Source organism: Nelumbo nucifera, chromosome 5, assembly GCF_055504915.1.
Source record: "Nelumbo nucifera cultivar China Antique chromosome 5, China Antique-T2T, whole genome shotgun sequence".
Classification (NCBI taxonomy): Eukaryota; Viridiplantae; Streptophyta; class Magnoliopsida; order Proteales; family Nelumbonaceae; genus Nelumbo; species Nelumbo nucifera.
In genome coordinates, this window is record NC_142653.1 from 13,345,393 (window position 1) to 13,358,514 (window position 13,122).

The 13,122-nt window shown below is 35.4% G+C and overlaps 1 protein-coding gene across 2 annotated transcripts; it reads left to right on the top strand.

Moving 5' to 3' along the window:
- Positions 1-6,927: 6,927 nt before the first annotated feature.
- LOC104605175 (uncharacterized) lies at positions 6,928-12,665 on the top strand. 2 transcript variants are annotated; one of them, XM_010269817.3, is made up of 5 exons: positions 6,928-7,389; positions 7,484-7,557; positions 11,079-11,214; positions 11,372-11,653; positions 12,118-12,665. In XM_010269817.3, exons 1-5 carry the CDS (start codon positions 7,252-7,254, stop codon positions 12,388-12,390), a joined length of 903 nt encoding a protein of 300 aa, XP_010268119.1. In that variant the 5' UTR covers positions 6,928-7,251; the 3' UTR covers positions 12,391-12,665. The 2 variants fall into 2 exon arrangements, with proteins under 2 accessions (XP_010268119.1, XP_010268114.1); XM_010269812.3 differs by having other exon boundaries at positions 6,932-7,389; positions 11,372-11,680.
- The last annotated feature ends 457 nt before the right edge of the window (positions 12,666-13,122 follow it).

The window sequence follows — 13,122 nt, forward strand, 5'->3', positions numbered from 1 at the left end:
CGGGACAGTAGGACCTACTCATCCGAACTCAAGACTTCACCTCGCGCACCACTTTGGCACCTCGGCAATAGGGCGCGTGACCTAACGAACCGTACCTGATGCCAAAGAAGCCTGTACATGGAGGCGGCGCGCCTGACTGATTAGGGGTCTGACACATGACAGCCGCACTCAAACGGCCACCTGCCATCGCCATCTCTGACATCACAGAGACGGCCCTGACAAGGAAGACAGTGGTGGTTATGACACCCGATTTGGCAGAGGTGATAACACCTGATCCGGCAGAGGTTATGATACCTGATGTGGCAGAGGTATGGGAATGAGTGTACCGGAGCGGTTATAAAAGGCCCCCTTTCCCCCAAAGAACGAGGTATGTGATTTTTGTGCTCTCTGGTCTTGAAATCTATTGTTTTTCTTGCCTCCTCAAGAATATTAACTTGAGCTTCGGAGTGTTCCTATCGGGTTCCTCCCCAGAAATCTCCAGTTTCTTCTTTGTTTCAAGCATCTTTAGCTCTGTCAAAGGCAAGGTGACCGGCAGTTAGGACCGACCGGATTGCGCATCATCAGTATGGTTTGGCCTAAATTTGGCAAATGAAACGACTCGCTTATGAATCTAGATCTCCTGCCCATGAGAACTTTGCTCATATTTATTGGAGTCATACATGGAGAACATCTCATCCTCTTCATAGTATTATGCAGGGGGAGACGTTCTCAATTCACGGGGGGTAGTGTATTGTGGGTAGGCATGAACAAAGTTCTTGTGGGTAAGAGATCCGAAGTCCTTGCTTGCAAAGCAGGCATTGCGCCAAGTAGACCCTTTGGTGAGTAGTTGATAGATGCCACGCTGGCTTTCCTTTTCTGTCCAATATTAACAACTCCACTTCTCTCTCTGCTTCTGCTGAACGAAATCTCTCTCTCTCTCTCATGAAACCATCATCTTCCCCATTAAAAATTCAATCTCATTTTTTCACTTTCTATCAAAAGACTGAGGTAAAGGTAAGTAAGGATTTATCAAAAATAAAAAGTAAGTAAATGTCAAATTGATTTACAAGAACAGGGGTCTCGAATCAGCATTGGGATGATTCATTCCGATTTCGACCATTTGGTTGAATAGAATCAGAATCTCATTCTCATTCATAGTGGAATGACATTCCCACATTTGATAGAATGGTCATTCTCTCTCTCTCGAAAATAAGAATCTATTTCAGTTTTTCCAATTCTGATTTCAACTATGAGCCAAACAGATCCTAAATATTGACATTATATGCTCATAAAATAAACTAAAATTTCGGATGGTCATGTACTGATGTGAGGCCAATTATTGACATCATTTTAATAAAAATAAATAAAAGGGTATTACTCAATGTCGGTCACAATTATATGGGGTCTTCAGGGGTGGATTGGATAGGGAGCCAAGCATTAATTCATGGTTGTCCACAGATTCAAAACTAAATTTTATTTTACCATTATTACAACAAGTCAACAAGTAATAGCCTTGTAATAAAGTTAATCACAATTTCTTTAAATATTTTGCTGTAGAGTTTGACTGAACCGATCAATTGAACCTTGATTTAGGTGATTCTTTCCCTGACCAGATTTCTAAATAAGTTGCCAACGCCATTCCCAAATGATGCTTCAACTACCTAGAAAACATCTTCACAGACATTAAACTAAATTCAAAGAACTACTACTTGTTCTGTCCATGTGGGCTGTGGAAAGAGATTGTAAACAAATGGATTTTTCTCTATAAAAAATTTACAACTTTCTCTATCATTTAATTAGCAACCTAAAGATGGAGTTCGGTTCTCCTACTCACAAGAATTCTACCCACATTAGATGGCAAGTCACACATGAGGAATTCTTACATATTATTATAGATAAGGAGATGTTTCCAATACATGGAGTAAGTGTTTTGTGAGTAAAGTTCTTGTGGGTAGAAGAACAGAAATCTTATAAAACATTGAATCAAATTTTTTAAAATTGAACTGGACAAGTAACCGTTTTAGAGGCCGGTTCCCGGTTGAACGTTCCAACGGTCCGTCCATAAGGGTATACACAGATACAGTGACAGTACAGAATAAAGTTGGACAATTATGGCCCCCTTTATGCCTGTAGAGAGAAGAAAACCAAGAACTGCAGAAACTACTTCCAAGCATAGCATTCGTATTCTCTCGTCAACTTGTGATCCGCAGAACAAGCATGACAGGTTACAGCGTTGCAGGGGGCTCATTGGGATCGCAAAAATGTGTCTTGTAGTAAAAAAAACACATCTGGATCAATTAATGATATGCTAACCATATTTTAGAGTAGTGTTTCTTCGTGAGTCACCTGGGGGACGGTACTGCACATATACAGTGATACTGCTTTTGCCTTTCGATTCTGCTGTCCCTCCTCAATGTCCCCCCATTCACACACAACTTGGATTGGATCAAGCTGGACATAGTCAAGCTTGGGTGGTAGGGTGAGAAAAAAATCGAAAAACCGAATTGATCGAAAAAAATCGAACTAAAAAATTGATTAATCAAATCGGTCGGTTCAGTTTTAGTTCAGTGTTTTTAAAAATTAAAGGTATTGGTTCGGTTCCAGTTAATTAATATAGAAAACCAGTGGTTAATCAAATCGACTGGTATATATATATTTCCATATATTATATATATTTTTTATATATTATAAATTAATAAATATGTATTTATAATATATGATATACTATTTTATTATTTAAAATATAATATTTTATATATTTATACTTTTTATTATATTTTTATAATATATATTGTAATAATTAAAAAAACCGAAAACCAACGAACCGAATCGACAGTTAACCAAATCAGTTAATCAATAGGTTTCGGTTACCAGTTTTCTAAAAAACGATACTACTGGTTCAATTACAAAAAATGCCCCACAGTTCGGTTATGAGCACCCCTATTGGGTGGATTGGTTAGGTTTAAAAGTGTTTATTAACGTATTTTTTGTATAGCAATGTAGAATTGATTGAAATACCTACAGATTTCATTTTTAAATGTATTATTATATATGATTAGAAAAAATATATTTTTATATAGCAATATTAGATTACCCTATTGGTACTACTTTAAAAAGTATTAATAGCATCAAGAATGTTTTTGGAATTTTTTGAAGACAAAAATTATCCTTCTATATTTAAATTTATTGATAAAAAATGAGGGCAAATAGGGTAATCTAATATTGCTATTAAATGAGTTGAAAAGAGGTAATTTCAAGATACTCAATGCATTCAATTCTTTCTCATTAAATCCTACATTTAAAGTATTAATTTGCATTCACTTTCATTGATTCATATATTTAAGGCATTTTTGTTTCTTCGCATCATTAAATTCTATAATTAAATCCATACATAATAAATTAATAATTCCAAGAACATAAAACTTAAACTTTTAAAATCTACCTAGAAAAAAATAGTGTTTTCATCTAGGTGGTAACAAGAAATTAAACCAGGTTGGGTAAAATGGCCCAATCCATGTTGCCACAATTAAATAGTAAAATTCAAAAATGTATAAAATGCAAAAAATATATAAATTTAATAAAAATGGAAACATTTTTAACATCATATATTTGACATACTAAACAATAATAAGTATGATAAACAATATTTTAAAAACCGACCCGAAGGCTAACCTGTTTTTGCCTTCAAGTCACAGGTCACCAGTTCAATCATCAAGGTTGAACGGGTCAAACCGATCTACATCAGCACTCTCTCTCTCTCTCTATGTGTGTGTGTGTGTGTGTGTGTGAAAATACATATTTTATCTATAAATAGTGTATAATTATGTTTTACATATAATATATGTATTCTGTTACATTTATTTATGCTTTTTAATTTTTTTATTTATAAAAAATATTAAAAATTGCAATTTGGGGCCAAAAAAGGGACTCTTTTTTTTGTGAAAATAGCAAGGCAAGACACCTAAGGCCCTTGGGGCATATAGATCTTGAAAATTTACCTAAAATAAAAGAAAATATCACCCCAATCGGACATCGGAGTGCAAAGTTATGGCCTCCAAATGTTTGCACATAATTAAGTGTGCAACCCATGACTCTATAGCCGGTTTAAGGGGTCAATGGTTGAACTACCTAGGTTAGACAGTTTTTGACCGAAAGGGCGAGCCTCAACAAAACCAAACCTGAAAATCAAGGCCAAGTGATGGTTTGAACGGTTGATTCGGTTGAGGCAACGGTAGGTTGAAAACACTGATGATAAATAAGAAATATTTTTATTAACGATGGAATGGAATATAAAATTTCAAACCGAATGAAATAAAGCTATTTTCGTATTCTCTCTTATTAATTCTAATATCTAATGTATCTTTTGTTATTAAATCTTATATTTAAGATATATTTTTTTCATCATTAAATTATACAAATTAAATCCATAATATTAATTTTAATAATATAAGAATAATTTTTTTTTTAAAAATAATTTGAAAACAAAACCATTTTCTTCCCTCCTAATGGTGGGTAAGAAATTTAACAATTTGGGGTCAAATTAGTTAATAAATAATGGCATAATTAAATAATGAAAAATAAAATAAGTAAAATATATAATACAAAAAAAAATTAGACCCATTTCTAATATTATACATTCATTATAGTGAACAAACATAAGTATGAATTGTAAGAAGTATTTTTATAAATGATGAAAATGGAATGGAAAATTTAAAATCAACCTAGAAATGAAATGATGTCATGGTCAAATAATAATATTTTTAAAAATAGAAAATACAAAGAATCACAAAAATTGAAAAGTAGAGAAAATTTTGGGCACATATCTAATGTTATATATTTATAAAAAAATAAAATATTGAGCACATCTATAATATTATACATTCATTGTATTGAACAAAAATAAATATTATACATAAGAAATAAATTTATCAGTGATGGAAATGTAATACAAAATTTATGTCAACCTAGAAATCATACTATTTTTCTTTTTGGGTGGTGGGATAGTGGTTTGGGTCAAATGGATTAATTGATAATATTATAGTTAAATAATAAAATTTTGAAAGTAATAAAAAAGTACATGTAATAAAAAAAATATATGAAAATTGTGTTCAACTATAATATTGAAAAGATATGATATCTATTTTTTTTTTACCAATTAGCTGGTATAAAAAATTTGGTAGCCAATCAGATGTTATTTATCAAAATTCATGGATGGCTTTGATTGGTCAAAACTCTTCTGGTACCATGTCTTTCCCACATCATAGATTTTTATATATTAATTATGTCAAACAAAAATTAAGTGTGATATGTAAAAATTATTTATATAATGTAGATGGATATAATTTAAAACTGATCCAAAAACAAAGCTATTTTTTTTTAAATGGTAGGTCAATGATCCAACTTTTCAAAGAAACTTATGATCTCATAATTAAAAAATAAATATATAAAAAAAAAGATAGAACACAAAAAATGAAAAGTATAGATTGTTTTTTTCAAAAACATTTAGGAACGCTTCTAATGTTATACATTTATCATATTAAATAAAAACAATTATTAAAATAAAAATTATTTTTATTTATGATAGAAATGGAATATAATAATAATAATAATAATAATAATAATAATAACAATAATAATAACAATAATAATAATAATAATAATTGTTATTATAATTTAAAATTTTCATTGCAATGCATATACACATTTACTATAAATATTTAAGTTTATTTTTAATTATATTATTAGTTTTATTAATTTTCTATTCATTTCTTAATTATAATATATCTAAAATTCAATTAATTAATATAAAAAAATTCTTACATGCAATGCAAGTGCTTAACTAATAGACTTAACTACCAGAAGTCTCGAATGTGGTTGCCCTGACGGGAGCCGAACTCGGAGAGAGAAATGGAGAAGAGTTAGAAGTTATTCGTGGACCATGCTTCATAAGTGGATATTGAAAAATTCACCATTGACAAGATTTATTAGTTACTGGCATTAGGCTACTGAGGTGAAGGGCGGCCTGCGGGGGGCAGTACCGTGAGATTGATGTGAAGAGATAGCGCTGTATTTGGATATAGCAGGTCCGATTTGGAGTTTCTGGCTGGAGTCCGGCCATGTTTCCGACTGATTGTCTTTATGTCTTAACACCAGACGACCACTGACCAGTGACCACCCCTGGCCCTTGTCGAGCTCCATTTTGCTGAATATGTCATACAGCTGGAGTCTGGAGTCTGGATTACCATTTTCACAACCGTTTCGTTTTATGGATGCATGCCCCCATAATAAGAGACTAGGAAATAGAATTGGATCGATCCACAGAAGTTGGAGTCTGCAGCCTTCCGATGACAGGAGTTGCACCGGATCCTGCCGATCACCTTCACTTCACGCGTGCTTTCCTCCCCTCCGTCATTCACCGCCTGCTCTCCTCACCTCCACAGTCCACACACACTATTTATTCCCCAAATCCCCCAATCATGTCGATTCTCACTCGCAACGGCAATTCCCGTCACATCGACATTTTGGTCATTCTGATAATTTCCAAGGCGTTTTTCATAATTTGGTCCCTAAGATAGTAAGATGTAACGGAATCTCTCGTTTAGTCTAACGTCTTAGCAGATAATAACCCTGCCTTGACCAAACCACCCCTCGAATGACAGTTTGAAATTCAAAAATCAACCTTCTGAAATCGAAACCTTCGCTACTTCTGGCCTAGTGCTCTTCCCTCGCTCTCAATGTGGGGACATTTCGGTGAATTCGCTCCTAAATACGTTGATTCTGATCAGAACTGAAACCGAGTGGAGCCGGTTGTCTATCATGGAGAAACAGACACGTGCCGGTTGAATGTACGGAACGAATGAGAGGCGAAGCGAAACAAAAATTGAAAATTCAAATTAGTGGTGGAAGTAGCCAGTAGGACGGTATGAGGTATATCCTCCAGTTTTAAAAAGGTAGAGTAGCAGATTGGGAAACTCATATAGTGGGCGAGAGCAGGCGAGAAGAGAGAAAAAAAGAGAGAGAGATTGTTTGAGAGAGAGAGAGAGAGAGAGACAGAGAAAGGGAGAGGACAGGCACGTCATTTCCGAGATCGAGCTTTTTTGTGCGTGAAGACAGAGAAAACGCAGAGCCAGAAGTGCTTCCTAAAACTAAAACCATTAAAAGTAAGGAGGAGTGAGAGAGGAGAGATCTGGAGACCTGTTTTCCTTTCGTTCTCACTTCTCATTGTTTCGGCGAGCACTCCAGCTAGAGTAGTAAGATAGAAGTTGAACGAAAATGGAGAGAACTACTCCTGTGAGGAAGCCTCACACATCTACAGCGGATCTGCTCACATGGTCCGAAAATCCTCCCGCCGACTCCTCTGCTTCAAATTCTGCAACTTCCGGTTCGCGACCGACAATCCGTACTCACCAAGTAAGTGTTTCTGTTTTTGTTAGAGAATGGAATGGCTTTTAATATTTGTTGGATATTTGGGCGTCTTAGGGTTTTCTTCTTGGAAAAATTTCAGCCGTCCGACGGGATTAGTAAAGTTCTCTTCGGAGGTCAGGTTACTGATGAAGAAGTCGATAGCTTGTTGAAAAGGTGAGATCTGTTCGAGTCTCGAGTGTGCTTCAAATTCAATGGCACTGTTTCTCCTTTTTTTTCTTGCTTGTAACTTCGAAGATTCTCTTGTTATTGGAGTTTCCATTTATGGTAATCAATGCTATCCTATGATGAGCTGGACGGAGACTTCGTTGTTTCTCAACTCCGTTTCGTCTGCATTGTTCATGCTTTTCGCATTCCTTGATTTCTGTTCCACTTTTTTTTTAAAGGAAAAGATATGGGATGCTTCGGGTTTTAGTGAATTGTTTTCTTTAGATCTGCTGGTCGGTTAATGGTTTTGACATGTTCTTTGAAATGTACACCTCTTCTAAATATTTTGTCATCGATCTACCTAATTCGATGAGGCCACTCGATTTGAAGGAGTATCATGTATAAGTAATCCCTCTCTCTCTCTCTCTAATGGTTTTCACTTTTGATCTGATACTTTAGAATTTAGATCCCTTAAAATGAAGATGTTCAGATCTTCTTCAAGGAATTATAACCAGATCGACGTACTTGGATATGATAGATTTCTCCTCTGACTGATTATTTTGTTCTGATCAATGAACTGGCTGTGGATTGTCAGAGTGGCAGTTGTCTGCGAGACTTGATAGCTTGTTGTACTCTTTGTTTTTTTCCCCGATAAAAAAGGAGGTTCTGTGTCCCATTCCAATCAAAAGAACGGCTGCTGGAAGACATGTTTTCTTATTTCCCTAAACTTCACTTGCGTTTAACTTTCTTAATAGTAAGTCCAAAAAAATCCAAAGTTTGAGGTCTGGATGCCTTGCACCCCTTTCCCTCGGTAGCTTTTAGGAAGATGGGATTATGGATTGCATGCAAAAGATCTCGTCCTTCAAGCTAAAATATTATCTCTTTCCCTATCTATGATGTCTTTTAACTTCATGGCTTTTCACAACACCTGTTCCGCAACATATTGAATTCGCATCTTTGATCTTGAGTTTGTATGCCAACCGTATCATATGTCCCTTACGGTGTTACCTCTCCAAATATTTGCAATGCTAATTTGGTATTGATATAAAAATAGTGTCTCTTTTGTAAAGGAAACGATCTCTTTAAATTCCTAGTTCCATAACTATATTCATAATACCAGTTTGGAAGGAAGTTCTTGCAGGAGTTAAAATATGTGATAGTTTTGTCTACTACACTTGGAACAATGCAAATAATGTCAATTCAAGGAGTTCAATATTCTCAATCAATTTAGAATGTCCAATAATGAGCCTTGTTTGGAGGATTCAATTATACAAGATGTCTTCCTAATACATTGGTGTATCAATTTTATTCTTTCGAATGGCATTCATATCGGAAATTCCTTGAGGTGGTTTCCTTCTGGTTGTTATTCTGGAGCTTCTGGTTCCTTGGTTTTTTGGACATTTTGTACATGTGGTGTTAGGGATGCTGTTTTCTTTTGAGTATGTCAGATCCCCATGATTTGTTTTCTTTTGTTTGCTTTCTTCCTTTTATTGTGCTTTATTTTTCTGATCTGTTTTTAAAGAAAGGAACTTTCGTTAAAACTAAAAAAGGGAAGGATTCACAAGATATATAAGACATACACCTCACCAAAACAACTCAGAAAAGACCAGGAAAAAATGATCCTCCCTAACAGTTACAAAGGTAACTAAGAATTGCTATATGAGGAGTTACTGCCCACCCTAGATTTTGCTAGAGCATCTGAAGCACCCGAGACAGGATTTCCCTGATCTCAATGAAACATTACTAATCAATAGGTAAAAGAAGTTACTAAATGCTACATTTTGATATGCTCTAGTTGTGTAGGAATAAGTGATGTTTACAAATGCTTTGGTAACACTCTTAAAATATAAAAGCATGGCGCAAAATTAATTTAAATCCTACAAACCCTCTTAGTTTGTTTTACTTTGTAATAGCCTCTTAGAAACTAAAAACAAATTATTGTATGAAACTTATTGAAAAATAAAAAAAAAACTAAATCTTCTATGAAATCATGCCTAATTAAACTACTAACATTTTATGCAGATCCCTTTCAAATATCCTTCCAGGATCATTATTATAGTTATTTTATTGGTTCAGAATTTTTTTGTTGGGCAAGGGAATTTTAACCCAGCTAGTTCGCTACAGATATGCCATTTACCTATCACTGGGACTTTCTTTCTGATGCTTTCTTCTAATTAACCTCTTTATCATGAGAGGTGACTGTTTGTATTGTCCCTCTGCTACGAAAAAATTTGTTGGGGGCACATTCTAAAGTTTTTTTTCCCTTGATAGTTTTCCATCTGTCTATGTTTATGTCTTCTACAAGTCCTAAAAGAAACTACTGTGCTCAGGAACATCTGTAGATTTAATGCTTTGTAGTTTGACTAATAAGTCTATAGTACAGGCTGCAAATTGTGGGTGAGAAATATTAAATGATTGTCTATTTAAGTGGACCTGGGAAGTAGACAGCTCATGCATCCCTTGCTGGGCCTTGTTTGTTATTGCCAGTCTCTGTAAGTGAGAAGTGCAACTAAGTGCCTCAGGCTCCCAGAGCCTGAGGAACAGGAGGGTTCAAGGCAAGGCACATGCCTGGATTTAGTGAGGCACCACTTGTGAAAAAGACTAGAATATTGTAAACTATGTATTGGAGTATCAAATTGTAAACTATGACTTGTTTGTAAACTATGTATCAAATTAGCTTAATTAATTGGAGTATCAAATTCTATACATGACTTGTTTGTAAACTATGTATTCAACATCATGAATACACCCTACAATATTGTAAACTATGTATTCAATATCAAATTCAAGGTTAATTCATCAAAATATAGCAATAAATGTCAGTTGAGATGCACATGATTTCAGGCAAGGCACACAACACATTATGAGCCTCAACACACTTGATCCACTGGTTATTGCCTGTTCTCTTTATTTTAGATGAAACTTTGAATATTTTGCTAAAATTTTGACATATTTCAGGTTAAACCGTACAAGATTTTTCTGAAATTAATGGAGCAATTAAGAAAGATTGTTTCTAAATGATGCTTAAATGATAAGAATAATAGGAAATGGTTATTTAAGTTAGGGGGAGGTGGAAAAATATGATTCAATGCTACTCATATGAATTTGAAGTAAAAAACATATTGACAAAAAGTAGGGTCTCACTAAATTAAATTTTAGAGGAAATACTTATGTTGAATGAAATGCCAATTTTTTTTTCATCAAATTATAGGCCTCTCACTTCATTGACCATTACTCTATTAGATCTTTCCTTCAACCAACCATCCTGCTGTTTTGGTACTTCAGTTTGTAGTTTCTTGTAATGAATAACTTCTAACTGATTATGTAAGTAGTAAAATATTATTTTTGTTGAATAGATATGATCTATATGCCTTTATAGACCATAGTAGTATTGGGGTAGACGTAGAAAGCTCGTTTTCAAATATCAGAAAAACAGAACATCTCCATGGTGTGTTAATTTCAACAAGATGACACTTTGCCTATATAGTTTTCCTGAGGCCTTCTGGAACAATCTGTGTTAAAACTTGCAGGAAACCATGTTCTGGGTCTAAGTGGAGGGAGATGACTGGTAGTGGTATATTTGCAGCTGATAGTGAGAATGATGCAGCAGAATCTGGTAGTGCTAATCCGGCTTCTAACAATAAAACAGGATTACGGATTTACCAGGTATTTGTTTTGAGATTTAAAGTGCACTACAGTATGCATGCCTCTCATTACTGCATTACCATGACAGCTCTGCTTATAGCTTTCAGATACATATGCTCATATGCATATGCTTAGCAGAATGTCTAACTGAAATTTGGCTTATGGTTGGGTTTCTCAGCAAGCACTGAGTGGGATCAGCCAGATCTCATTTAGTGCTGAAGAGAGTGTTTCTCCCAAGAAGCCAACTTCAATTCCTGAGGTGGCAAAGCAGCGAGAGCTAAGTGGGACACTTGAAACTGAGTCTGAGGCAACGATAAGGAAGCAGCTATCAGATGCAAAGTGCAAGGAGCTTAGTGGGCATGATATATTTGGCCCCCCTCCTGAAAATCCACCTCGACCATTGGCTGCACGCTCCTTGGAGAAAGAAGGCAAAGACATGGGAGAACCCGTGCCACGTAATGTACGCACATCCGTCAAAGTGTCTAACGTGAGTGAGTTAAATGTGTGGGGGTGGGATTGGATCCATTTTGATTTTTCTTTTATTTTTCATCAAATTCTTCTACTCTCTAATCTTCCCATTGCTGTATTATTTTGTTTTTTTTTTTTAATTTCTCTTTGCTGGTAATAAAGATTTACTTATTTATAGGGTGTTTTATATCGTTTTAAATGGTACATGGAAAATAATTCCCGTTGGTTTTGAATTATTTTGTCATGGAAAATGATATTTAGAGAGCCAACTTCTGGTATGGGGGACATGACAGGCTTGGACAGGCTCTTCAATTTACCTATTCTGACATGCATTTCCACTTGTACTCATTTTTCATGTTTGGGTGCATTCCTACCTCTATTATTATTGTTGTTAATTTATTTTCTGTTTTCTTCAGAGATCTAACTGGGTTGTGATTTTGGTGTGAATTTTAAAAGCCTGCTGGAGGTCAGAGTAATTTCATGTTTAGCGAGGAGCCGGTGGTGAAGACAGCAAAGAAGATACATAACCAGAAATTTGCTGAGCTCTCCGGCAATGACATCTTCAAAGGGGATGCACCTCCCGGTTCGGCTGAGAAGTCGCTTAGTGAGGCGAAGCTGCGAGAGATGAGTGGGAGCGACATCTTCGCTGATGGGAAGGCATCTTCCAGAGACTACCTAGGTGGTGTCCGCAAGCCTCCAGGTGGTGAGAGCAGCATTGCCTTGGTTTGACTGTCGTGTCTAACTTCTCCATTTTTACATTATTTCTTGGTGTTTTGGTTTTCTGTTAATTCTTAGTGGAATGATATCTTGTATTTATGAACTTTGAAGGGCCTCGTTCTACATGCTTTGATTGTGGGTGGGTTCTTGCCGAGTTGGGGGTGTGTCGTGTTCGTGTGTGATATATTAAACTTCTTAGGCTTTTAACATCCAAACCGGAAGAATGGATTCTTATCTAATTGGTTTCTCTTTCTTCACAACACTATCGTTTCGTTTTGGTTTTTAAATTTAATTCCATGGTTTCAATTTTCACGTCTACAATCTACATCGGTACATCCAATATTTTGTTATCCTGTCTTGCCATACCATGATTGAATAGCTAACTCTATGGTTGGTGGAATGGGGGTTGGTCCATTTGGTGATTTATCGTTATTAAATGTTACTGAAAAATACGTAATCATGCAACTGACGGTGATTCCGTGATAGCTGATAACTGGAAAAGGTGGGGGGGGTGCCCGTTCCCCAAAATGACCGAGTCCACCTAGAGGGCCAGAACATTCATTATTATGATTTTTTTTTTTAGTTTTTGTTTTTGTTTAAGTTTGAACTTCGAACAGACATTGATGCAAAAGAACCAAATCATTTGCACCGGTATTACATACTGTTCTAGCTTTTACACTACTCCCCTTCCGTATTGCTAGGAATCAGTTTGCCCGCAAGTCGCCACGATGCATTTCAGTTTCA